Consider the following 26,085-nt stretch of genomic DNA (forward strand, 5'->3'; position numbering starts at 1 on the left):
GCAGCCTAGAGAGATATGGAAACGGTCTGCAAGAGATGCAGGGCACTGTACAAAGATGGAGATGCAAGCAGGGAGAAAGTGAGAGACCCGGAGAAATGAACAGACCCAGAGGCTGAGAAATCACAATTACTAACACTTACCTAGTGCTTCCTATTCACACACTGGTCCAAATGCCTCATTTAAATATCCCTATGAGACAAAGCAATTTTATTATACATTTTTACAGATGAGCAAACTGAGGTTGCTCAGAGAGGTGAAGTGACTTGCCCAATATTACACAGCCAGAAACGGGCAGAGCTGGGTTTGGAACGCAGATCATCTGGCTCCAACACTGCTCTTCAAAATCTTATGAGTCAGAGACACAGAGGAAAGCAGAGAGATATGGAGACTGAGACCTAGGGACGCAAAGAGAATAGAAGAGGGCTTCCCTGGTGGCGCAGTGGTTGAGAGTCCGCCTGACGATGCAGGGGACACGGGTTCGTGCCCCGGTCCGGGAAGATCCCACATGCCGCGGAGCGGCTGGGCCCATGAGCCATGGCCGCTGGGCCTGTGCGTCTGGAGCCTGTGCTCTGCAACGGGAGAGGCCACAAGAGTGAGAGGCCCGCGTACCAAAAAAAAAAAAAGAGAGAGAATAGAAGACAGCGACAAAGAAAGAAACAAAAATGACCAGAGAAAGAGCGGAAGGGCAATGAATGGGGAAGTGAGGCACTGGAAGACCGAAACTCTCCCCCATTTCTCATCCCTCTCATTGGACTGTTTCTTTGTCTTGCATTTCCTCCCTCTGGGGTGGGGATAGCGGTCCCAGGCATGGGGCCTCGCAGCTTGGGACTAGACTTGACAAGCTGACATCTGCTGACAGTAGCTTTTCTCAAGGAGCAGGCATCTCACGTTTCATTGAGCTGGAGTCAGACAGAAGGAGGCTGGCCCCGCTAGCCATGCGCAGAGGTGACCTGGAAGGCCCTAGCCTGAGTGGAGTCTCCCCAAGGTCACCCAGAAGCTGGGACATGCTCTGCTGAGTATGGGCCTGGCTGGAGGGAGGCTTATAGGTGGCCCCCACATGGGGTGGTGGCTCCCTAATCCCCACACTGTTCCCACCACAGGCCAAGCACAGAGTCTGCCCCAGGGCCCAGGCAGGGACGCAGAGGGGGAGGGGGAAAAGGAGAGATTCAGAGGTCCTGAGAAAGAAAGATGGAGAGATGCGAAAGAGAAACACATGACGAAGAGAAAGAGACAGACAGAGATAGAGAGATACATAGAGATCCTGAAAACCAAAGATTGGGAGTGAGAGAGACAGAGGAGGAGAAAGAGAGGAACTGAGAAAAGGGGAGAGGTAAGAGATGCCCAAAGAGAAGGAAGACAAGGAGATGCTAAAGTCAAGATGGAAATTAAGAGAGGCACAGAGCTGAAGAGAGACAGAGATCTGAAAGGACAAAAAGAGAACCAGAGAGAAGCCGCAAGAGAAGAAACAGAGACAGGCAGGAAGGGAGACAGTCACAAGGATTCAGCCAAAGACAGAGATTGAGAGAAATAGAGTCCGAATTATAGAGAAACAGAGACAAGAAATTATATTGTCTAAGAGTAAATGACAAACTTGAGATTAGATTTGTAATGTGGAACCAAATGAATTAAAAGGGAAGTATAGGGCTTCCCTGGTGGCGCAGTGGTTGAGAGTCCGCCTACCGATGCAGGGGACACGGGTTCGTGCCCCGGTCTGGGAAGATCCCACATGCCGCGGAGCGGCTGGGCCCATGAGCCATGGCCGCTGAGCCTGCACGTCCGGAGCCTGTGCTCCGCAACGGGAGAGGCCACAACAGTGAGAGGCCCGCGTACCACAAAAAAAAAAAAAAAAAAAAAAAGGGAAGTATAATATTTTAACCATAAGCACCCCAATGTTTACTGCAGCACTATTTACAATAGCCAGGTCATGGAAGCAACCTAAATGTCCATCAACAGAAGAATGGATAAAGAAGATGTGGTACATATATACAATGGAATATTACTCAGCCACAAAATTGGGTCATTTGTAGAGACATGGATGGACCTAGAGACTGTCATACAGAGTGAAGTAAGTCAGAAAGGGAAAAACATCTTATATTAACGCATATATGTAGAGTCTAGAAAAATGGTACTGATGAACCTGTTTGCAAGGCAGAAGTAGAGACACAGATGTAGAGAACACACGTATGGACACCAAGGAGGGAAAGGGGGGTGGGATGAATTGGGAGATTGGGATTGACATATATACATGTATATGTATAAAATAGATAACTAATGAGAACCTGCTGTATAGCACAGGGAACTCTACTCAATGCACTGTGGTGACCCAAATGGGAAGGAAATCCAAAAAAGAGGGGATAGATGTACACACATAGCTGACTCACCCCGCTGTACAGCAGAAACTAACACACATTGTAAAGCAACTATACTCCAATTAAAAAAGAGAGAGAGAGAGAGAAACAGAGACAGAAATAGGAATGAAGAAAGCCATGCATTCATTCAGCAACATTTACTGAGTGCCAACTGTGTGCTGAGCACTATTTTACGTGCTGGGGATACAGAAGTGAACAAGACAAAATGCCTGCTCTTGAAAAGAGCCTGAGAAAGAGGATCCATCGGAGAGGCTGGGGTGGGAGTTGGGGGAGGGGTGGCGAGGGCATGCTTGCTGCAGCCCTGCTGTCTGCAGAGTCAGTGCCTCTGAGCAGTGCCCTGCCCCTCAGCCCCTGCCAGTCACCAGGCAGACAAAGGCTGACAGGGAGACGTGCTACACAAACAGGCAGGAAGATGGGAAAGCAGAGACAGAGGGAGATTAAGGTAAAGACAAACTGGAAGAGGCAGGGAGAGAAAACGACAGACATTGAAAAGAGAGAGCACATGAGAGAGAAGACAAACATGAACAGAGGTAGGCACTGAGAGTGAAACAGAGAGAGAGAGAGAGAAATGGGAAGAGAGAGAAAGAGAGAGAGATGAACAGAGAAACACAGAGACTGAGAGTGAGAGAGACACTCCCAGAGACAAGCCCTGTCCCAGACTCTGCACAGCTCCCCCACGGTCTCCCCAGGTCTGGGCCCTGTGCCAGGTACCTGGCGGAAGGCTGGATCCGGCACGGCAGGGTGGGCGGCAGGGTGGGCCGCATTCCTGAACAGTCTGTTCCAAGTACAGACTCAGCCACAACCCCCGCCCCTGGTCCATCGTGGCCTGGCATCAGGCGGGGGTGCCCACTGAGGAGTCTAGGGGACTGGAGACCAGGGGTGTAGCAGCATAGGCATAGGACATTTGGGGCATCTGGGAGCCAGAGCATTGGGAATAGAGATGGCAGTTCAGGGCAGGGCCTAAGTGTGGAAATACAAGGGTGTCAACCATGGGAAGGCAGCCAGGAGTCATAGGATAGGCATGGAAGTGCCAAGCTGATGGGCACCAGGACGCTAGGGGACTTGAGTGAGCATCTGGGAGACATGTATGGCATACAGAGCTCCAAGAGCAATGGGTGTGGGTGTGACAAGGGCTCAGGTGCGAGTCCCCAGGAATCACAGGCACAGGGCACAGGAGTGCCAGGCGAATGGACACATCACCAGGAGTGCTCTAAGAAGTGTATTTAGCAGTCAGGATGTTTTGAGTTATCAGAAGTACAAGGTACAGCGTTCAGTGGTCATGGGCCCAGAGGTGGCCAGGGGATTAGGAAGGCACAGCTATAGGCCAAGTGAGACGGACCCACAGGTGCTGGGGGTTCAAGAGGGTGCACCTGTTGACCAGGTATGCTGACATGAAAATGCTAGTGCATTAAGGCTGCCAAATAGGACAGGCTGAGGCAGGCACACACACACACACAAAAGGCCAGGAGGAGCCAAGGCCAGCAGTGAGAGGGCTGGGGGCGGGGTGCAGACTTTGGGTTGGGGAATTACAGAATGAGCATCCTAAAGGCGGCCACCCCTCCCACTTTCAGTCTCCATCCCTGCTCCACCCAAGACCCCAAGGGAATCAAAGAGGAGAAGAGGTGCAGGCAGCCAGGCGGGGTTGGGGTGCACCCGGCGCTCAGATGCAGGCGGCCCTACCCCTGGGCCCGTACCGCTCCCGCTTCGGCGGAACTTGCTGCAGCTCGAGTCTGGACACCTGGACCGTGCACTCACGGAGGTAGCCCCGACAGTGGGTGGGGTAACAGGATTCTGGATTCCTGGAGCTGGGGCTGGGGGCTAGAACTCCTGGTTCTCTGAATGAAGACAGAGCTGAGGGCTCGGACCCCGAATCCTGACAGAGGGTGAGGGGCCTGGAGTCCTGCCTTCTGGGAAAGGAGACTGGGGGTGGGAAGTTAGATCTGGAGGGAAAAGGGGCAGTGGCCCTGAGCTCCTGGTTCAGGGCGGAGTCTCGCTGCCACCCCACCCCACCCCACCCCACCCCCGACTCCCGGGTCCCAAGGGAGGGGGAGCCTGGGGCGAGTAGTCTGGTCCCAGGGGACGGGGAGCAGAGAGGTCTGTTCTGGCTCAAGGCTGGGGAGGTGCTGAGGGCCCAGATACCTAGTTCTGAGGGTGCAGGGGGCTGGGGACCTGGACTTCTAGATTTTGAGGGAAGGCGGTGGAGCTGGACTCCTGGGTCTGAAGGAGAAGGGAGCTGGGGTCCGGGCTCTGGGGTCTCGATGGCGGAGGGGTCAGGAGCCCAGACCCGGGCCCGCTGAGCACCGGCTCCGTGTAGCTCCCTGGACGCTGGGGTCCGGTGTTCACCGTGTGGCTGGGCCCGCGCCCTGCAGTGGTGCCGTGCAGCTACGCAGCGCAGCGGGACGCATTAGTGCTGCAAGCGGATGCCTTCTCCGGCCGCGGGGCCAGGGCAGCCTTCGAACGCTTCACACGCGGAAACGGTGAGGCCTGGGCGGCGGAAGTGCGGACCGGGAACGTCCAGTTTGCGATACGGAGCGAGACCGGGGGAAATGGAGCGGGGCCTAATAGAGTCAAGGGTTCTGAGGAGAGGTTGGGTAGGAGCCACAGTGTAGGGGTCGAATGGCGGTGGGGGAGGCTGGATCCTTGTGCAGCCAGTAGAAGAGAAGAACCTAAGAGTCAAGGCCAAAGAGAGCCAGCACGTGGATGAGGAATCGGGACCAGCAGAGGTGCGGCCAATGTGCGGATAGGCCCGAGAAGGCTGGGGTAGCAACCAAAAGACCAGGAAATGAAGCAGAGCGAAGAGTTGCGAGGAAGTCGACTCCACTACGGGATGCTTCCGGGATGGGGCGTGGCTAACTCCCCGGCCCGTCCCCTTCTTTGTTCCACTCCCCCAGGCATCGTGGCTTCTAACGGGCAGCGCTGGCGGACGCTGCGCAATTTTGCACTTGGAGCACTTAAGGAGTTCGGCTTGGGTACGCGGACCATCGAGGACCGTGTCCTGGAAGAGGCGCCTTGTCTGCTTGGCGAATTTCAAGACAGCGTTGGTACGGCCTGGTCGGAAAAGGATAGGGACCTGTTGTGGGTGTGCCCTAGGGAAGGCGTTTGGGTGGAATGAAGCCAGTAAACCCAAGAGCTGGGTGGGGGCCGAGACACAGCGTATGACCTTGTCATGTTCCCACTCCCGGGAGCTCCGTTCGACCCCCGGCGGCTACTAGATAATGCTGTATTTAAGGTTATGTGTTCCGTGGTCTTTGAGAACCGCTATGGCTACGAGGACCCAGAGTTCCTGAGGCTCCTGGACCTCTTCAGTGACAACTTCTGCATCATGAGTTCCAGATAGGGTGAGGTGAGAGGGTCGGCCCCCATCCCTCCCTCGTGTGCCCAGTCTATGCCAAATTCCAAGTACATGGACCTACCTACATTGGATCATTAGAATGGGGCAGTCTTAGAATCTTGGAATGGAAGAGTTTTAGAACCTACATCAAAGTCCTGGTCCAGTCTCCCCATAGGGACACGAATGGTCTTGTTCAAGGTCCTATTGATTTCCTGTCCCCCCAGATGTACATTTTCCCCTCCCTCCTAAAATGGCTCCCAGGCCCACACCACGGAATCTTCTGAAACTTAGCAGAGCTTAGAGTTTTCACCTCTCAGCAAACCCAGCAGCAACCGGCAGCCCGGGGAACCCCGAAATTTCGATTGCTTCCTGATCAAACGGGTAAGGTACAGGGCCCTGCTGCCCACCAGCAGATGCCTGGCTCCTCTACCCACAGAAGGACCCGGAGAGCCATTTCCAGGAGACATTGGTGATGACGACGCATAACCACTTCCTTGGCGGTACTGAGACCACAAGCACCACCCTGCGCTACGGACTCCTCATTCTGCTCAAATACCCAGAGGTGGTAGGCTTCTGAGCTGGACAGCTAGGGATGAGGAGGCTTGTGGGGTTGTGGGTTGGCTGGAGGCTGGGGTAGTTCACATCTCTGCCGGCCCCAGCCAAAGCGCAGGCGGAGTTGGATCCCGTGGTAGGTCGAATGTGCGCCCCAAGCCTGGAGGACTAAGAACGCCTGCCCTACACCGACGCCACGCTGCAGGAGATCCAAAGCGTCTTTAGCGTGCTGCCGCTGGAGCTGCCGCGTGCCCTCACCTGTGAGGCCCACCTGCGCAGTCACTTCCTGCCCAAGGTGGCCACCAAGACTGGGGATCCTGCGCAGGGGCTGGGGAGGGCCTGTTAACAGAGATGAGCAGGCCTAAGCGTCCAGAGCACTGACTCTGGGAGCAAGAAAGTAGGCGGCCTTCCTTGCCGCTGACTTCGAAATGGGGTCTTGGATGGATGTGTGGAATAGTCACTTGCATATTTTTCAAGTAACCCTTGCACATCTCCCCAGGGCACCTTCGTGATTCCTCTCCTTGTGTCTGCACACCAGGATCTCACCCAATTTAAGGACGCAGACTGTTTCAATCCCACCAACTTCCTGAATGACAAGGGTGAGTTCCAGAGCAACAACTCCTTCATGCCCTTTGCCCCAGGTCTGGGCTGGGCAGAGAGGGGACCAGCCTGGACGTGCCGTGGGGTGCATGGGTTTCTCATTCCACACCCCCACGTCCCCAGGAAAGCAATGTGCCTGGGTGCAGGCCTGGCCCGATCCGAGGTCTTCCTCACCTCCATTCTACAGCAGTTCTGCCTGCTCCCTGTGGGGAGCCCCGCCAACATCGACCTCACCCCGCAGTGCCCCCAGCCTTCCAACTCTGTCTGGTGGCCCGCTGAAGTCAGGTTCAGCCACCCTCTGCTCACTGGCTCTCAGACCTCCTTACCCTCTTTGGTCAATAAAGGCCCTGAATTGCAGACGGAGGCGTCTTCTTACCAACAGGGAGTGAGTCAGTCAGATGTGTGCAGCTCTGAGGTAAACTTTTATTTCTTGGCTGACAGGACTTGCAGGCCCATGCTCCTCCCAGCACCTTTCATCCTGCCCAGCAGCGGCAGCCTAGTCCAAAAGGTGCCGTGGCCAAAGGGGCTGGGGAGTCACTTCCTGTTCCAGGCTGGAGGAGTGGGGGGCTTGGGGATACTCCCCCACAACCTTTGCCAGCAAGAGGCCATGACTCACCCCAACCCCAAATCCTGCACCCTGGTGGGAGGTGGCAACGCCTCCTTCCAGCTCTCCAAACCTGAGAGGGACATGCATGACCAGACAGGGCAGGACACAGGCCCCCAGCTCCAGTAATGGCAGTCCCCAACACCGGCCTCTGCCCAGGTCACAACCCCAGCCCCCAGCCCAGGGCAGCAGAGGTCTCTCCTCCTCCTTGGTCCTCAGCGATGGATGGAGCCCTCCACACCAGGCAAAACAGAGGCAAAGTCAGAAGCAGCGGCAGTGGCGGGGCAGGAGCAGGCACCGTGACTGGCGGCACCGGGCCCAGGGCTCTCCCGAAGTCAGGCAAGCTGTCTGTCCGTGCAGCTCTGGGGCTAGCCACTAGGTGGGCGTAGTCGGCTGTGACACAGGTACTTGGACACCCTTCTGTCCTGATGCTGGGGGTGAAGGGGGACAGGAGACTGAGTCATCAGGGACGGAACTAAGAGACCAAGGAAACCTGGGAAGAAGGGGAGATGACCAGAAGAGATGGGGCTCATGCTGGGGATACCAGGAGAGTGAGCTGTCTAGGGATGGTAGGCAAAGATGGGGAAAAATGAGTGACAGGATCCAGTGAGACTGATGAGGCGGCTTGAGGCCCAGGGAGGTACACGGAAGAGGAAGGCCCTGAGGGAGGGGACACTGGGAGGCCGGTACCTAGCTGATACTTGTCTTTGGCTGCTGCTCGCTCCTTGGCATCAAAATACCAGACAGTGATGGCGTACCTGGAGACCAGAGCAGCCCCAGAGGGTGGTTAGAGATCACTTTTCCTCAATTCCAGCCACTATATCCACCCCGAGCCGCCCCCTCTTGGCACTCCATCACTTCCTAGTCACTTCAGGGGTCTGACAAGACTTTGCTGGCACAGGGGGAGCACCTGGGCACATTCCCGGAAGTGTGGACCATACCTGGTGGCATAAGCTGGTTTCACCTCATGGGGGTTCCGCCGATCAGACCAGAAAATGAGCAGCCGGTCAAAGAGTGGCTCAATGTTGGCTACCACGGGACGGCCCTCAGGGAATATCTGCAGCAGGCCGCCATGCACCTGAAGGCAGGCCAGAGGATGAGGCAGGCTGGGAGTCCTGCCTAGAGCCCCTGCCTTGCACTGCCGGCCCCCAGGAGCCCACCAGGGGGCATAATAACTTCACCCATCACTCCCTCCCACCACTCAGGCTCTCAAAATGAATGACAACGCAGAGTCTGCATCACCATGGAGATGGGCAGGAAGCTACTTAAGAAGACAGGAAATGGGGCGGGGGAAGTGCTGGTTAGGCTGGGGGCTGGGCAGACAGCACCATTCCCCAAAGAGGGGGAACTGCCGCCGCACAGTCAGCTGAAGAGGAGGTCCCATTTCCCAGAAAGAGCCATTGGGCACATTCCACCGCCCCCCTCCCGTGGGTTGGGAAGAGGAAGGGGACAATGCTAGAAGCTGAGCTGGGAAAGGAAAATGCAACGGATGCACGCCACCCCACCCCCAACATCCTACCTTGACATCCCAGTTCTGATTCAGGTAATAGATGCAGGTGATGCAGCGCCCATCGCCATGGGGATTGTCAACGTGTCTCACGTACCCCAGCCCGTTACCTGGGTAACATGCCACCATGGCCTGGCAGAGACGGATGGAGAGCGTTTACTGAGGCTAAGTGGCAGGGACGTTAGATAAGCAGCCTTCACCTCCTCTTTCCCACCCCTCTCAGCCCCTCATCTTTCCTCAGGTGTCCTGGGCTCCAAGGGTTCCAGCACCCAGACTTTCTCCTTTTCTCCTTTTTCAGCCAAGCCTCCATCCACAAGAAACCTCAGCCCCTGGGCCTCAACAGCCCAACACACACACACACCTCACGCCCCTACCCCCCGCGTCTGGTGCCAACATGCAGCGCAGTGAGCAACTGAGGGCTTGGTTTTTTTAAAGATAACCTGACCCCACGTCAGACATTTCACTAGGATAAAAGCAATTTAAACATTTCCTGGTGTGCAGGGATGTGGCTTCACAGCCCCACACCAGGAGTTCTCTCCTTGAGCTGTAGAGTTGGAATCACCTGGGACACTGATACCGAGGCCCACCTCAGAGGTTCTGATGTACTTGGTCTCAGGTGGAGCCTGGAATTTTTAAAGGTTCCCCAGGTAATCCTAATGTGCAGCAATGTTGAGAACCACTAACCTTACTATAAAGAATACCCGCTAAATAATCTGTCTCCTACACAACTGAACAGGTACCAAAACCCAGAATGTGACCAGAACCTGAGATCTAATCCCAACTCCAAGGAAAACCTGCCAAGTAGCCTTGGACAGTCTCATCACCTGAATGGGCCTCAAAACGCCTCATCTGTAAAATGGGGCTAATGAAGACCTTCGGTTTACAGCAGTAGCATGAACCCCTCCGAGAACATGACTTTGGAGGCTCCTGACCCCCACAGATCTGAGTCAGACCTTGTTCCAGGTCTCGGCTTCTGTGTGCACAGGTCTAGCCCCAGGGTTCTCGCCTCCTCTCCTGGATAGCCGCCACTGCCCTAGGCAGCCCTGGCCATTCTGAGTCCTGGGCCTAGCCACTCCGGGCCTGTTTCTCATCAGGTACCCAGCAAAGTGATGGATGTGATGTGAGGAAAAGGGCCCAGGTGTTCCTGCAGACCTATCTCCTGGGTTCAAGTCTCAGTGCTGCAACATAAGCTGTGATGTTCGGCAGATGACGGAACTTCCCCATCTCCAGTTCCTCATCCACGAAATGGAGCTAACACTACTTCTTTGGAGATTTTGCCAGTTTTGCTCGAGGGTGGGGTGGGGAAAGGGGTCCAGTGCTGCAACCTCTTCCCGCACAACCCACCCCCACAGCAGCCAGAGGCCCTTTACTCCAGCTCACCACTGCTCAAACCCCTTCAAGCTCCTCGCTGCATCCCAAAAAAACACAAACTCCTGACCACAGCCTCCAAGGCCACTAGCCTCACACTATCTCCAGCCTCGAAATCCTCCTCACTCTTCTCTGACCAGGCCAAGCTCATCCTCAAGGCCTCTGCACCTGCCTGAACGCTCTTCCACTCGTCCCCCTTGTTATTCAGGTCTCAGGGCCAGGAGCACCTCGAGTCCTCTAGCTGAAGGCACCTGGGCTGACTTCCCATTCCATCCCTCTCAGTGCAAAATCAGCACAGGTACCTGTTTACCTAGTACTGGCCGCCAGGGCCAGGCCTGTCTCCCTAGTGCCAAGGAGGGAGCTGCTAATTAAAAGCGCTCCTCTGGGTCTCAGGGCCTCCATTCCATCCTTCCCGTGCACCCTCACAGGGTCTCCCACCATGCAGGCAGGGACACACTCTGTAGTCTGTCAGGGAATGGGACTCCTGTGTGTGTGAAGGTAGGCACAGGAACAGGCCCTTTAAGGCCCCCCTCCCCCCACATATACTCACCTGGGAGTGGGGCTGGGGGTGGCATCCTCCGGCCCCCGAGAAGCATCTACTTCCTGCCCCCACAAGGGAAGGGACAACAACCAGAGTAACACGGAAACTTGCTCCTCACACTTCCATCTCCAGGAAGGGGCAGCTAGGACCACTGTGCATGCACACCCCACCCCCAATCAGAACCCCAGGTCTCAGCCCACAGCAGCAGGCCCCACCTCCAAACTGCTCCTAAAGGGGCCTCCCGGGGTCACCTATGGTAGCCCTTGATGCCAATGGGAGCCAGTTCCCTCCCACCTGCAGGCCCGCTGAGCAGAGGATCTAGGGAGAGGAGGAAGGCAAGAGCACAGGAGCGGCACTCGGGACCGAGAGGCAGGTTGTTACCAGCCCAAACCACACTGGTGATCTGAGGCCCCCCCGCTGCCGTGACCACCCCACACTGTCTTACTCCAGAGCTTGGGGAGGGAGCCCAGATGTTGCCCTCTGAAGGTGAGGAAGCCTGCAGTTGCTGCCTCACGGGGGCAGGGAGGGTCTGAGAGGAACTCCAGTGGCTGGGTTGGCTCTTCCCCTCCCTTCTTAGTCCAGCCAGGCTTGTTCTTACCTCCCAAGGCTAAAAAGTCTCAACACCCACCCCACCACCCCTCCAGGGCCTGCTCCCAACCACATCCAAGGCACCAAAGGAAAAGAGATCTGCGCCCTCTCCCCTCCCCTCCTGAAATGGCCACAGCCTAGCTGGGGAGTTAACCTGGTTTTCCTATCCTGTGGATGAGCAGAGGCTCAGAGAAGCATCCTGCCCTTGGCCACTCAACTCTTGTGGTCTCCCCACCAACCTCCCTCCTGTGAGGATGGGTGACCCTGGGGAGATGGGGCTCAACACCTTGTGGCTAGGGAGATTCCCACTGATCTCTCCTGCCACTGGGAGGGGCCGCCTCTGGCCCTCCAGCTACCGAAGTAACAGGAGGGAGAGGGAAGCAGGACAAGTTCCAGCTGGGGCGGGGAAGCCAGTGGCTTCGGCCCGGGGGAGCCCTAGTCCCCGAGCCAGCTCCAGCCTGAGACGGAAGCTGCAGAGACAGAACCCAAGACAGGATCTGAGGGAGGAGGGAGAGGACATCAGGAGCACAGCCTCATGCCTGCAGGGCAAAACACAGTCTGTGCCATCAGCCAGGTATCACTGGTGCTGTGCAGTGGGCACTCCCTACCGGGCCTTGTCCTAACACCGCCAAACCCTGGACTCAAGGCCAGGATCCTCACACCCCTCCATGAGGAGAATCAACATGTCAGCAGGCCAAAAGGCCCTACGGACTACTGTCTTGTGCAGGCTCCTAACCCCAGGTTCCTGAATGGGCAGCGGCAGGCCCAGAAGGCCCTGATCACTGACCATAAACTCCAAACAAATGAGCATTTTTTTAAGACAGGGTCTGTGGTTTCTGGCAGATTCTCAAACAGGTCCAGGTTCCAAAAAAAAAGATAACTGCTACTCTAAAACAAGAGAAAGAGACCAAGAAAAGATACAACGGCAGAGGATCAAGGAAACAGACCAGAGCCAGACAAGGATAAAGTGACGGAGAGACAGAACAGACAGGATGGAGGACAGGGTCTAGGATGGGGAGGGATGGGAAAGATGGGGACATAACCTCCACCTGGGCCGGCACACAGACACCCCCAGAAAGCCGTCCACGATGCAGATGCCACAGTACGGCATGCAGTGCACAATGCAGCCCAGCACCAAGCACAGTGGGCAGTGCCTCCTCCCTCAGCCTGGCATTGGCCTCACCACTGCCCCCCTCCCCGTTCCACCTTCTGGTTCTCCTACCCGGGAGACAGAACAGACAGACCAAAGACAGGCAATGGACAGGATAGACTAGACATACCCAAGTACATGAAAAAATAAGGGAACAGGGAAGAACAAAGACAGGGGCAGACAGACAGGTACAGACGGCAGAGGCAGAAACCCGTGCCTGTCTACACTGAACATTCTTGGTCTAGGATCCAGGAACAGACATCAGGTGGCTGTGAACCCCACCATGGCCCATGCACAGATGTGGGACTACGACTGTCGGCACCTCTCCTCAGGTTCTTCAAGAGGATCCCTGGCAAGGTCAAGAACCATGGTGACTACGGGCCAAACCCATGGTTTACAGGTACACAAACTAAGGCCACAGGGAGTGAGAGCCCGAAGTGAGCTCCAACAGTCCCTGCGCCAGAGCTGCCTGAACTCTTTTGTGACCCCAGAAGCCTATCTCCAAACCCACTGGTGCTCAGAACACTAGGCATCCAACAAGTGCTGGGCAGCCCCCCACCCCACCACCCGGTCCCTGCAGCCTCACCTTGGTGCGCCCATTGATGACGTAGCTGCCCAGCCTCCCAGCACAGTGGCGGATTACAGCATCCACGTGGGCCATGAGGGCACCGATGCTTCGGCAGCCTGGCTCATGGCCTTCCACCCAGGCAATCTGGTCCCCACGGATGCTGCGTGGCGGGATAGCCCGCTGGCTCACTAGCTGCCCATCACGCAGGCGCCCGCCCCGCTTCAGGGCCTCCACCTCTGCCAGCACTCGGCCACCCAGCGCCGCCCCCAGGAAGCTGTCCTTGACGCAGATGCCATAGTACCGCATGCAGGGCACAATATAGTCCAGGGCCAGGCGCTCAGGTGCAGCGGGCAGCACCTCCTCCCTCAGCCCGGCGCTGGCCTCACCACTGCCACTGCTGCAGCCCTCCCCCTCTGTCTCTGCCTCCTGGTTCTCCTGCCTGGCCCAGGGCCGCTTGCTGGGGGCGGGGGCATCCCCACCATCCTCTGCCCATTTCCGTTTGGGGGCCTCGGGTCGGGCGCCCTGGGCTGCCAGTCGCTGGCACCCCTTGGTGACCAGTGCCGCAGCACCCTCACTCTGCAGTGGCCGCAGCTCGCCGCCATCCTGCCCACCGAAGCCCTCCCGCAGGGGGCTGGCTGTGGTGGAAGTAGCTGTAGCTCTGGGGGTCCCACTCCCCGCCGAGGCCTCACCAGGCCCTCCTGGACGGTGGTAGGAAGACAGCAGGGGACAGGGCAGGTAACTCTCCACCCCCATCCTGGCCCTGCTAGGCTCCAAGGGCTCTGACACCGAACCCGGCAACTGAGGGAGAGCCTGACTCAGGGGCTGCGGCTGGCACGGGCTGTCCATGGCAGCAGTGTCTTCATCCCCCGGGCATGGAGGGCACGGCCCAGGCCCATGGTGCCACCCTCCTCCACCTCCTCCTCCTCCACTTGATGCAGCCGGGGGCCGGGGCGGCTGGGCCTGGCGTGGGGCAGGATGAGGCAGGGCAGATGGCAGGGGCTTTTCTCGTGCCCTGGGGGTGCTTGCTGGTCCCCAAGTCCTCTGCTGTCCCTAGGGGCTTGGGAAGGGACCTGTCACGGTGGCTGGAGAAACAGAGAGAGAGAGAGAGAGAGAGAGACAGAGAGAGAAAAAGGAATGTGAGAAGAGCTACAGGGAAGAGGGCTGGGCGAGGGTGGGGAGTGGCAGGGGCAATAGATAGTTAGACTTAGCTATAAAGACCCCAAAACCTGAGGCCACGTGGGGAAAAAGACTCTGGGACTTGGGTGGAATCACTAAGAGACAAGGGGCAATAAGGGGGCAGCTGGAGGGGTGAGACTGGGTAGCTGATCCACAGGCAGAGGACTGCAGTGGGAGCTGTGGGCGAGAGACACCCCCAGACAGACACAGACCCACAGACAGAAAAGAAGGAGGGGACTTTAAGTAGAAAAGGATGGCGGTGTGGGAAGTAGGAGAGTTAGAAACAAACAGACTGGGGGTGGGGGCGAGAGGGGGGATCTGCCTGGAAGACACAGAGGGAATGTGGGGATCTACAGACCGTGGAAACTGGGGGATCCAGAGACAGAAACACACACCGGAGAAGAGCAGGGAGGGTGGGCCTGAGACAGCCGGGCAGAACCCAGCCCAACAGGAGGAAGCCCGTTAGGGGCTGACACACACCCAGACGGAAGGGAGGTCCTGAGACAGACAGACGGAAGGGACCCGTGGGAGCAGGGTCCACAGCGACAGAGGGAAGGGTGGAGGAGGGCTCATGCACTCGGGGAAAGGACGAAGGAAAAAGCGCCCCCCTCCCAAGTCCCTTCGGTGCGGGTCCCGGGGCCCCTCGGGGCACAGCAGGAGACGAAGACAAGGCCTAAGGGCCGCTGGAACCCCGTGTCCCCACCCCTCCCCTCCCCCTCCGCCCGCTCCCTGCTCCCCCCCCCAACCCCCCCAACGGCCGGCGCTTAACATGCCCGGCGCGCGTTCCCTCCCCCACGCCCCACCCCCACCCTCCCCTCCCCAGGGTCGCCAGGCTTCGCCACAGAGTGCTGGGCGCGCGCCCCCGCACCCCGCCCGGCTCGCGCCGGCGCCCAGCCTCAAGCGCCTTCTCCGCCCCGCTCCATGCCCTCCCCGCGGTCTCCTCACCGAGGTTTTTCCTCCGGCCCCGGCGCCGCCGTTTGTGCCAGCCGCCCTGCGCCGCACAGCGCGCCATACCCCGCCCCCACCACCCGCGACGCTCCGCCCCCGCCTCGCCCGGTGGGCACGTGACCGCATCCGGGCGTAGGACACCGGGCTTGCGCAGGCGCGAGTCGCGCGGGGCGGGGCGAGGAAATTCAGAACACCCTCTCCCTCGAGAAAGGGGAAACGGATCAGTCGCCGACACAAGGTTTTTATGCACTCTCCGCTCCGCCCCTTCTGCGCGAGAGGAGGAACGCAGTTAGGAAGGGCTGGATCCGGTGGGGGAGTTTCGGCACACATTATGCCAAGCGAGTGGGAGGGGCATGCAAATAATCCTATTTACATAGACAGGACCGCCCCCTTGGAGCCGAGAACGCGGCGGAACGATGAGTAGCAGGGTAGGGGAGGCATACAGATCATCGGTATTATTTACATGGACAGCTCCGCCTTCTCACAGCCCAAGAATAGGAATATTGAGAAACGTCTGAGCAATTAGTTGGGAAATGTATGTAAATTTGCACGACAGTAAGTAATTTACATAAGGACTTTTTATAACGGAGGAAAAGAAGAGCGGAACGTCCTTGAGAGAAGGGAAGAAGAACAAGAAGGGACGTGCAAACATTCTGACTCGCTCCACCCTGCCCCATCGGGACAACTGTGTGGCACCCGAATAAAACAACCTAGGAAAGCTACTCAGAGAAGACATTTGCATGACAGCCTCGAGTCTCTGGACGACCTGACCTGGGAGGACTATGTAGATGAGGTCATTTAAATGCCCCACCCCCTCCGCCAGCACCCAGGCTGAGCAGGGACTCAGGCCTCCCGTGAGGGTGGTTTAAGGCCAAACTGGGGTTGGGAGAGCAGTTGGGAGTGTCCTCAGTGGGCTGCACCTGTCCCTGGCAGAGCATGTGCGGGTGTCAGAGGTTCACCTGGACACAGGAGGCAACACACTGATCTCAAATATGCACAGGAGTCCCGGTGACACAAAAGCCCACACAGTCTTCAGGGGCACACACAGGGTTCACGGTCACACACAAGTGTATCAAAGGAGTCAAATTCACAGCAAAACACACACAGACCTCAGGGGCACACAAACACAGTTACACACCAAATAGACACTGCCTCAGACTTTCAGGCATCAGACATGCATAGCTATCACCCACTGGGCCCAGACCCAGGGCTCAACTACAGGCCTGAATTCTCATTCCCTAGCTTTGGTGTCCCAAGCAACGCCAGTCTTACAGACACAATCACCAAGGACACAGAGTAGTCATAAGCAACAGTGTCACACACACAAGCAGCACACATTCCTACGGATCCCATCACACCCATTGCAAACACAGGGACATTAGTGTTACGTTACGTATGTGGGCAAACTCCCTCTACAACATACATCTGAGCCATGGAGTCATGGTGGACCCCCGTACCATGCCCAACCCAAAAACATGGCCCCCAAACACCGTCAGTGACCTCTTCCCCCCCCTCCCCACCACCCCAAAATGACAGAGGCTATGACACAGGTGTAAACAATGCTTTATGGGGGTGGGGTGGGGACGGGACAGGCCTCCAGGTAAGGTAATAAATAACACGTACTCGCAGTGGCAGGGCCAGGGGAGCTGAGGCCAAATGGCCCTGGTCTCGGGCTTTGGAAACTCTTTGAGTATAGTTAGGGGTTCAGGGGGAAGAGGGGTTAGCCAAGACAGAGGAAGCAGCAGCAGGTACGGATTCCCCCTTCCCCCATGGCTCAGTCTTGCCCCTCAGCCAGGCCCCACCAGGCCAGGGAAGGGGGACAGGTGGCGGGGCAGCTTCTCTGGGGCCAGGTCAAGGTAAGGGGCTCAGTCTCCCAGGGCCTGGGTCTGGGCCCCAGCCAGAAGGACAGGGCTGGTCCTGGAGAACGGGTGAGCTGAAAGAAAAGTGTGCCGTGAACTGGAGGGATCTTGGGTCTGTCGCCTGGTGTCTCTGTCTCATTTCTGGGTATCTTCCTGCCCGCCTAACTGTGCCTGTCTGTCCATACTTTTCTCTTTCTCCCAAAGTTTCTATATTGTCTGACTTTCTGTTTCTTGTCTGCAGGTACTGTGGGGCTCTAGAGCTGAGGGCACGTGCAACTCCCTGTTTACTTGCCTCAGAGAGCTGTCTCCTTGAGTCTGTAGAGGGGCATCTCAGTGTCTACATTCTGTGTCCCCACCTTTGCACCTCTGTGTTCCTCTATGTTCCTGGATCATCCAGGCTCTAGGTCTCATTCCCGTGTTTTCCAAACCGAGGAGACACATCACTTCCTGTTTTGTAGTTATCTGCAGATAGCATTACCTGGGAGCTTCTAGAAATCCCCAGATCACTTCAGAATCTCTGGGGTAAGGCCTGGGCATCAGTATCTTTTAAAGCTCTCCAGGTGATTCCAATGTGTACAACTGCATTAGTGGGTTGGGAAATCAGTTTGGTGGGCCTTGAGCAATTGTTGTAACAGAATAAAATAGAAAATACCATAAAAATTAAAATGTTAACATATTAAAAAAAAAAAGAAAAGAAAGAAGATTTCAGAGTGCTTCAAATGTTGGTCCATAGAGACAGAAAGCAGATGGGTGGGGGCCAGACTCTGGGGAGAATGGAGAATGAATGCTTCAAGGGTATGGGGTTTCCTTTTAAGGGTGATGAAAATGCTTTGAAACTCGACAGAGGTGGTGGTTGCATAGCCTTGAGAATGTACTAAATGCCACTGAATTGTACGCTTTAAAATGGCTAAATTTGTTGTGTGAATTTCACCTCAATCTTAAGAGAAAGAATATTAATACAAGAACGTGTTTTAGTTTTATACGTGTGTGACTGTATTAGATCAACAAATAAAGTATATTTCCTCCTGTAGCGTGCAGTCAACAGAGTTTGAAAATGCAGTCTTACTACATCTGATTCACTGAGGGAACACCCTGAAACAGACTCAAAACTAAGCTCTGAGGCGAAGAGTACACACCCATCTGATTCTACATAGCCCGGAGTCTTTAAAATGGACACGAAGAAGAAAAATAATAAACAGGCCTCGTTTATCAAGTCTTAGTTTACTGACTGTCAGGTCCTGTTCTAAGCATTTTAGTTTACTGACTGTCAGGCCCTGTTCTAAGCACTTTACATGAATTAACTTAATCTTCTCCACACTCACATTGAGGTGGGTACTATCATTAGCCCCATTTACAGATGAGGAAACCAAGGCCCAGAGAGGTTAAATAATTTGCCCAGAGCTCTGAAGTGACAGCGTTGGAGTATACATGCAGGCAGCCCAGCTCTGGAGTCTGTGATCTATCACCTTCTCAGATGGGTTAGACAAACACCATACAGATAACAATGATCAGCTCTGTCAGTTGAACGCTTTGAAAAGGAGGGGCAGTTGTGAGACTGCCCAACTAGAGGGAGTGGCCCCACTTGGGAAGCCTATGAAGGTTCCCTGCAGGAAGAGGCATTTTAGTAGAGACCTGCTGATGAATGGGAGTTGGTGCCAGAAGGGAGCACAGGCACAGCAGATGCAAAGGCCTGGAAGGAAAAGAGCTCTGCCCAAAGAGCTCATCCTTGACTCCTCTCTCACATTCCATATCCATTGGGTCTGCTCTCTAAGTACATATATCCAAAGTCTAAACACTTTGCTCCACAGCCATCCTGGAGCTGCCAGTGGCTGTGGGGTGGAGGGTTGGGTGGGCATGAAGCACAGAGACAAGAATTGTCAAGACATACACACCCGCGAGAGGTGGGGCTGGGACCAAATCCTGTAGGAACTTTCAAGCCTGTCAAGGACTTTGGACCAAGCACAGGGGAACAAGCATGGCTTCCTGGAGGAGGGGGAGAGGTTACCCGAAAAGAGAGGGAAGGAATCAGATTTGTGCTTTAGGAAGACCCAGTGACTACATGAGGAGGGGACAAGCCTGGAGACAGATCAGGGAGGGTACAAATCTATTCACTTCGCAACCCCTCCTCCGCCCCCACTTTGATCCTGTCCACCATCGTCTCTCACCTTGACTTTGGAGTGGCCTACTCACTGGTCTCCAGGCAACCACCCCTGCCCCCTTCAGTCTGTCCTCTATATGCAGCCAGAGGGGCCCTGTGAACACCTGAATCAGATCTTGTCCCTTCTCTGCTCGGAGCCCTCCTACAGCTCTCATCCCACCCAGCGTATAGCCAGAGTCCTTCCTGTGGCTCACAAGGCCCTAATTCATTGCTTCCTCCCACCCCAACCTCATCTCCAGCTCACCTATTCCCCGGCACGCACGTGCGCGCACGCACGCACACATACTCCACTCCAGCCACACTGGCCTCCTTGGACTTCCTCACCCAGGGGAGGAGGCAGGGCCCTACCTCAGGGCTTTGTACTGGCTGTTCTCTCTGCTTAGAACACTCTTCCCCCAGGTCCCCACATGACCCCTCCCTCAGCTCCTTCAGGTCTTTGCTCAAATGTCACCTTCTCAGTGAGGCCTCCGCTCATCATCCTATTTAACACTCCACTCCTCCGCCGCCCCTCCCTCCTTGATTCTTCTCCATAGCTCTTATCGCCCTACCTACTATACAATTTGCTTGTGTATCTTGTTTATTGTCCATCTCCTCCACGAAGGCAAGGATTTTTGTCTGTTTTCCCCACTGTTATAGCCCCAGTGCTGGGAACAGGGCCTGGCGCTGAGGAGGCACTCAACCAACATTTGATGAATTATGAATGGGAGGGTCAGAGATGCAGGGCAGAGAGCTGGCGGTGGGATGGGAAGGACGGGTGGTTTCCCAGGGCCGGGAAGATGGCCCCTTTAACTCAAGTGTTCTTGTGTCTTTCTTCCTCACTCTGTTTGTCTTGTCATCTCTCCTTTTCTGTGTCTCTGTCTCTGCTCCGTACTCCCCTTTGTCAGGAGACCAGCCCTGCAGCCCGAGTCCCCAGTATCCCACCTGGCTCTGCAGGTCTCAGCAGCCGCAGGGCTGAGGGGCCACGGCCTGGGCACTCCGAGGCTGCCGCAGCTGGCGAAGGGAGGCGTCACCATATTGAATGCCGGAGCCCATCCTCTCGGGGTCAAGCTCACCTGGGGGGAGCAGAGAGGTGAGGACTGGTCCCTTGGAGTCCTCTGGACCCTGCCTTCCACTCCCACTCCGGGCAGTTGGGGGCCTCACCTGAGTCGATCTTGTTCAGAATGGTGCGGGCACACTTCAGGAAAGCCTCCTCCACGTTCTCACCCGTGAGAGCACTAGTTTCCAGGAACATTAGCTCTGGGGGGGCAGACACTCGGAAGGTCAGGGTCTCAGTCAGTCCCCATCCTCCACTCCGACTCTGACCTGCTGCCTCTCGTTCTGTTCCTCAAACGTTCCACCTTTGCCTTCAATCTGGGCCTCCGTACATGCTGTTCCTCTGCCATGAATGCCCCCTTCCCCAGGTACCCACCGAGCTCTTCCTTTAGAGCTCAGCTCACATCTCCTCCTCCAGGAAGTCCTCCTGACCTCCCAGGATGAGTCAGGTTCCTCCTCTGGGCTCCCACAGACCCCTGTGCCTCCCCACTCCCAGCCCTGACCTCTTCGGGCTGTCACTATCTGGAAATGGTCCTCCCCCTGCCCCCCGGACTGTGAGGCCATGACAGCTGGCTCCAGGGCTCTCTTCATCTCTGTGTCCCCAGCACCATCTAGCACAGGCCCATCACAGACCACCCACCAGTCATGTGACAGCCATCTCACAGTAAGTAAGAGCCAGGATTCAAATCCACATCTTTCTGATGGCAAATCCTCTAAACCTGCAGGTTACAAACTGAAGGAACATGGACAGACCCTAGGCCGGCAGATTTTGGCCAACATGATGTTTTCAAATGAGTTTAGACCTGCTTACCTTTTGTTGTTGTTATATTCACTAGTTTGTTTTATTTTTTAGATTCCACATATAAGTGATACCAAACAGTATTTGTCTTTCTCTGTCTGACTTATTTCACCTAGCATAATGCCCTCCAAGTCCATCTATGTTGCTGCAAATGGCATTATTTCATTCTTTTTTACAGCTGACTAGTATTCCATTGTGTGTATATATATATATTATATAATATATATATTATATAATATATATATATATATAATATATATACCACATCTTGTTTATCCATTCCTCTGTTGATGGACACTTAGGTTGCTTCCATATCTTGGCAATTGTAACTAATGCTGCTATGCACATTGGGGTACGTGTACCTTTTCGAATTAGTGCTTTTGTTTTTTTCAGATCTATACTCAGGACTGGGATTGCTGGGTCACACGGTAGTTCAATTTTAGTTTTTTGGGAAACCTCCATACTGTTCTCCACAGTGGCTGCACCAATTTACATTCCCACCAGCAGTGTAGGAGGGTTCCCTTTTCTCCACATCCTTGCCAACATTTGTTATTTGTAGTCTTTTTGATGATAGTATCCTTGCATACCTTTCGATGTGGCTGTCAGTCTCGTCTACTCCCCTAATGCCAGTGCCTGCTAACCTGGGATCTACCCTGTGCCCTCTCCTTTGCTCACAAAATGTACCTGTCCCCTAGGGCCATCAGAGTTTGCAGTCTCCACCTTATACCAATACCCTGTGCTGCCTCCCCACAGTGGTCAAAACCTTCTTAGCAGCCACCGTGAGTCGAGCACCCATCCATCCGGGCAGTGCTGAGAAGTCCCCATGGACCACATCCCTTACCCGTCATGCACTATGTGAAGCAGAAACGCCGTGATCCCAGCTTTCCAGATGAGGAGACTGAGGACCAGCGTGGTCACACAGCTCGCAATGTGGCCACACCCAGATTTGAACCCAGACCTCCAAATCTCCACATCCCCCTGCTGGGCAGAGCTACAGAGAGCCAGCAGGCCCATGGGCCCCACTGTATAGCCCCCCCGCCCAGCCCTCACCGTTCTCCTGGGCAAAGCGGGAGGCCTCCAGGAAAGTGACCTCACGCTCCAGGTCCAGGTCCTTCTTGTTGCCACAGAGAATGACCACGATATTGGGGCTGGCCAGCGTGCGGGCATCCGTCAGCCAGGCGGCCAGCGAGTTGTAGGTCTCCCGGCTGTGGAGAAGGGAGCCAGGAGGGAGGCAGACGTGGGTGGGGGGCAGCCCAGGCCCCACCCCGCCCCACTCCGTGCACCCACCTGGTGATGTCATACACCAGCAGGGCTCCAGCCGCCCCTCGGTAGTAACTCCGTGTCACCGACCTGTGGGGCCAGGGGGACCCAGTCACCCCCGAGGCTGGGGTGTGCCCCAGGACTGCCCCCCTCTGCGGAGAGAGACTGGTGGTTCGGAGGCCCCCCTTCACTGCTGGCCCATCCCCCTAAACCTGGCCATGGTCTACAGTTTCTCCCACTTGCGGTCTCTCTGTTTCCCTCAATCTCTATCGCACTTAGCTGCCAGCCTCCGCCTCAGTCTCCCTACCTTTTTTTCATTTCTTAAAACTTTTTCTGTTTCCCTGGTGGCACAGTGGTTGAGAGTCCGCCTGCCGATGCAGGGGACACAGGTTCGTGCCCCGGTCTGGGAAGATCCCACATGCTGCGGAGCGGCTGGGCCCGTGAGCCGTGGCCGCTTAGCCTGCGCGTCCGGAGCCTGTGCTCCGCAAGGGGAGAGGCCACAACAGTGAGAGGCCCGTGTACCACAAAAAAAAAAACAACAACTTTTTGGCCGTGCCATTTGGCCTGTGGGATCTTAGTTCCCTGACCAGGGATTGAACCTGGGGCCCCGGCAGTGAAAGCACTGAGTCCTAACTACTGGACGGCCAGGGAATTCCCTCTTCCTACCTTTGACTCTCTCTGTGTCCCTGTCTTTCTGCATCTCTTCATTGGTCTGTGCCTTTCTGTCTCTTGTGTGCATGTGTATCTTTAATTCTCTATTTCTCTCCATCTCTGTTGCTCTGGCTCTGTCATCGTCACCCTTTCCCATTCATTCATTCATTCAACATTTTCTGTCATCCCCCTTTCACCCAGTCCTAGCCAAGCACTACACAACTACAACCGCTTGGCCCTCTCCCGCTCTGGTTGGGGGAGGCCCCCTTCCCAGAGTGGCCGACTGTCTGCTTCTCCCTGGAACAGGCTGGGTCCCTCTGGAACTCATGCAATCATGCTGCAAGCATTTATGGAGCACTTACTGCCAGCCCCGTGCACGTCGTACACCTGTCTCCCCTCCACCCTCTCAGTCTCTACCTCTGTGCACCTCAAGCAGAGAACTCACACACAAATATTAACTCAGCAGCTACTCAGTGCTGCCCAGGAACCACGCTTCCCCATGGACTGGATTCCCTTGCTTCTCTCTCCCTGCTGTCTGTTTCTCAGACTCAGGGTTTCCATGTGTCTGTCACCTTTTCTGCAGAGATGTCCTAAGGACATACTGTGTGCTGAGTCCTACACATTTCCCTCTCCCCACAAAACATCCATTTCTCCATCTCTCTGGCCACCCCTGTCCCACTCTCCCTGTCTCTCACCTCTGTTTCTCTTTGAGTCTCCTTATCTCCCTTCTCCTTCTCTTCTCTCTCAGTCTGTCTCTCTTTCTCTCTCCCTTCCTGAGTGTTTGTATCTCTCTTTCAAGTTTCCTTTTCTGTTTTAGTCATTATCTGTCATTCTCTACCCCTCGCCCCACCCCAAGCATCTCCTTGTCTCCAGGCCTCGTTTCTCCCTGGGGAAAAGTCTCCGCCCCTCCAGCCACATGGGTCTATCCCACAGAGTCTCGTCTCGCTAGGGTCTGCCGTCCCTCCCTGGCCCTCTCACTCTTCATTATGCTTCCTTCTCAATCTCTTTTTCTCATTGTCTCTGCCGTCCTCTCTCCAAGACGCCTTCTTTCTTTGACTACATGGACCTGCTCATCACAGTCTCTTTCTCTCTCTCTCCCTCTACCTTGCCTGCCCTCTCAGCATCTCCTTGCTCCTGTCATTATATTTCCAGGTAGCTCTGCACACCTCTATCCCTCCTCTCTCCTCCCCTCTCCCCTGCCTTCTCTCCATGGGGGCCCAGCCCACCTACCGAAACCGCTCCTGGCCGGCTGTGTCCCAAATCTGTAGCTTCACGGTCTTCCCACCCACGTTGACCACCCGAGATCCAAACTCCACGCCGATCGTGTGGTTGGAGTCCTGTTTGACTGGGAGTGGAAGGGGGAGAAGAGGCAGTGTGGGGGCTCAGAGGATTCCCTGTCCTCCAAGGCCTCCTCAGCCGGTACAAACCCATTCTCATTGCTGGGGTGACTGAGGCTCAAGGAGGACCTAGCAAAGAGCGTATACCAAGGTAAGGACCAGGCAGCCAGCACTGGCGTTGTACCTCTGGCCAGCCCTGCCCCTGCCCACCCCGGCAGCTGCCTACTTGCCCACACCATGGCCATGCCCACAGTTTAGTGCTCCCAGGACCACTGTCAGAAACTCACACTTATTCTCAATGAACTGATGAAGGAGACATGATTTGCCCGTTCCTGCACTGCCAATCACCAGGAATTTGAAGAGGAAGTCTGAGCAGATGGAGCCAAATTCAAGGAAACCCATGCAGAGAGAAAGATAGACATGAAAAGATGGAATCCAAAGAACATCACAATTATGGGGAGAGAACAGACACAGACAGATACAGAACAGTGGGTAACAACGGTAATGGATAATTCTTATATAGTGCTTACCACATATCAGGCACAGTTCTAAAGGTCTTTACTTACATCAACAACTCAACCCTCAGGAAAACTCTGTGAGGGAGATATACTAATAATTATCCCCATTTTCCAGATGAGGAAACTGAGGCCAGAAAGGTTAACTGACTTGTCCAAGATCCTACTGCCAGGTAGAGGTGGGATTCACCATTTCATCAAGGACTACAATCTTGCCCTTGGCCCCCACAACTCAGCTCCTACCACTTTCTGATTCATTCACTCCACTCCAGCCTCTGGCCTTTAGTCTACTCCCTGAAGATGACAAGCTGGTTCCTACCTCAGGGTATTTGCATAGTTCCCTCTGCTTTTCTCTGTTTGTTGAATGAATGCAGCTCCCTCTGGCCCCTAAACCAGTGCTCCTTTTACCGCACCCTGTTCTCCTACTTCCTATCTATCCATCCATCCAGATTTTCCAATTCTCAGTCCCTCCATCCCTCCCTCAGCCCAAGGCCCTACCCCTATTCTCAAGCTTAAACCCCACCCCTTGCCATTAGCCCCACCGCCTAAAGGACAACTCACCCCCAACCGCATTCCAGACCTCTCCCTGAGTAATCCCAGGGCCCAGAGCATCCCTTCAGCGTCCCCCCAGCCCATCAAGGTTGATCCCTGCCATTCACGCAATCAGCCCCGCCCCATCCACTCAGGCTCCGCCCAGACACATTAAGGCTCACCCTTTCCCTCAAGACCTAACCATGATCCATCAGGACTGTTTCCCTCAAATCCCGCCCCAGATCTATTTCGCCCAGACACCAGACCCTCAGGCTCCGCCCAAACTGATTAAGCTCAGCCTCAGACCCACTTAGCCCCTCCCAGCATCAACTAGGCCCTGCCCCATAATAGCTGACCCCGCCCCCTGATATATAAAGCCCCGCCCCATACCCACAGGCCGCATCCTTTCTGGGCCCAGACCCCAGACCCCAGCTTCCGCCCACCACCCTCACCGTAGGTCTCAGCCATGACTCGGTCGCGGCCGCTTAGGGCCGCAATATGGCGACACGGCCGCGCCTGCTCCTCGGCTGGCAGCCGCTCCACTCGGGCTGCAGCCCCGGCTTCTTCCTACTCCCCGGGCCGGCGCCGCCACTTCCGCCTCCACCCCCCTCCGGCGCGACCCGCTAATGCTGCGGGACACC

General features: G+C 55.7%; 2 protein-coding genes and 1 long non-coding RNA gene across 4 annotated transcripts; 1 reads left to right on the forward strand and 2 right to left on the reverse strand.

Moving 5' to 3' along the window:
* Positions 1 to 5,275: 5,275 nt before the first annotated feature.
* On the forward strand, positions 5,276 to 7,209 carry LOC132416758 (uncharacterized). Its single transcript, XR_009517712.1, has 6 exons — positions 5,276 to 5,410; positions 5,623 to 5,712; positions 6,137 to 6,265; positions 6,360 to 6,547; positions 6,752 to 6,851; positions 6,976 to 7,209. It is a non-coding gene; the product is annotated as an uncharacterized lncRNA (long non-coding RNA).
* A 44-nt stretch (positions 7,210 to 7,253) lies between these two features.
* Positions 7,254 to 15,497, reverse strand: EGLN2 (egl-9 family hypoxia inducible factor 2). 2 transcript variants are annotated; one of them, XM_060000331.1, is made up of 6 exons: positions 15,300 to 15,497; positions 13,197 to 14,260; positions 8,976 to 9,095; positions 8,398 to 8,534; positions 8,147 to 8,214; positions 7,681 to 7,887 (listed from the first exon to the last, which is right to left on the reverse strand). In XM_060000331.1, exons 2-6 carry the CDS (start codon positions 14,022 to 14,024, stop codon positions 7,832 to 7,834), a joined length of 1,209 nt encoding a protein of 402 aa, XP_059856314.1. In that variant the 5' UTR covers positions 14,025 to 14,260; positions 15,300 to 15,497; the 3' UTR covers positions 7,681 to 7,831. The 2 variants fall into 2 exon arrangements, with proteins under 2 accessions (XP_059856313.1, XP_059856314.1); XM_060000330.1 differs by lacking the exon at positions 8,147 to 8,214 and having other exon boundaries at positions 7,254 to 7,887; positions 15,300 to 15,496.
* Positions 15,498 to 16,848: 1,351 nt separating this feature from the next.
* On the reverse strand, positions 16,849 to 26,062 carry RAB4B (RAB4B, member RAS oncogene family). Its single transcript, XM_060000997.1, has 8 exons — positions 25,897 to 26,062; positions 24,686 to 24,766; positions 24,292 to 24,406; positions 22,438 to 22,500; positions 22,201 to 22,355; positions 20,460 to 20,555; positions 20,241 to 20,371; positions 16,849 to 17,235 (listed from the first exon to the last, which is right to left on the reverse strand). The coding sequence occupies exons 1-7, from the start codon at positions 25,910 to 25,912 to the stop codon at positions 20,256 to 20,258; spliced, it is 642 nt and encodes a 213-aa protein (XP_059856980.1). The 5' UTR covers positions 25,913 to 26,062; the 3' UTR covers positions 16,849 to 17,235; positions 20,241 to 20,255.
* Positions 26,063 to 26,085: the final 23 nt, after the last annotated feature.

The sequence above is a fragment of the Delphinus delphis genome, chromosome 20 (assembly GCF_949987515.2).
Source record: "Delphinus delphis chromosome 20, mDelDel1.2, whole genome shotgun sequence".
In the NCBI taxonomy this organism is placed as follows: Eukaryota; Metazoa; Chordata; class Mammalia; order Artiodactyla; family Delphinidae; genus Delphinus; species Delphinus delphis.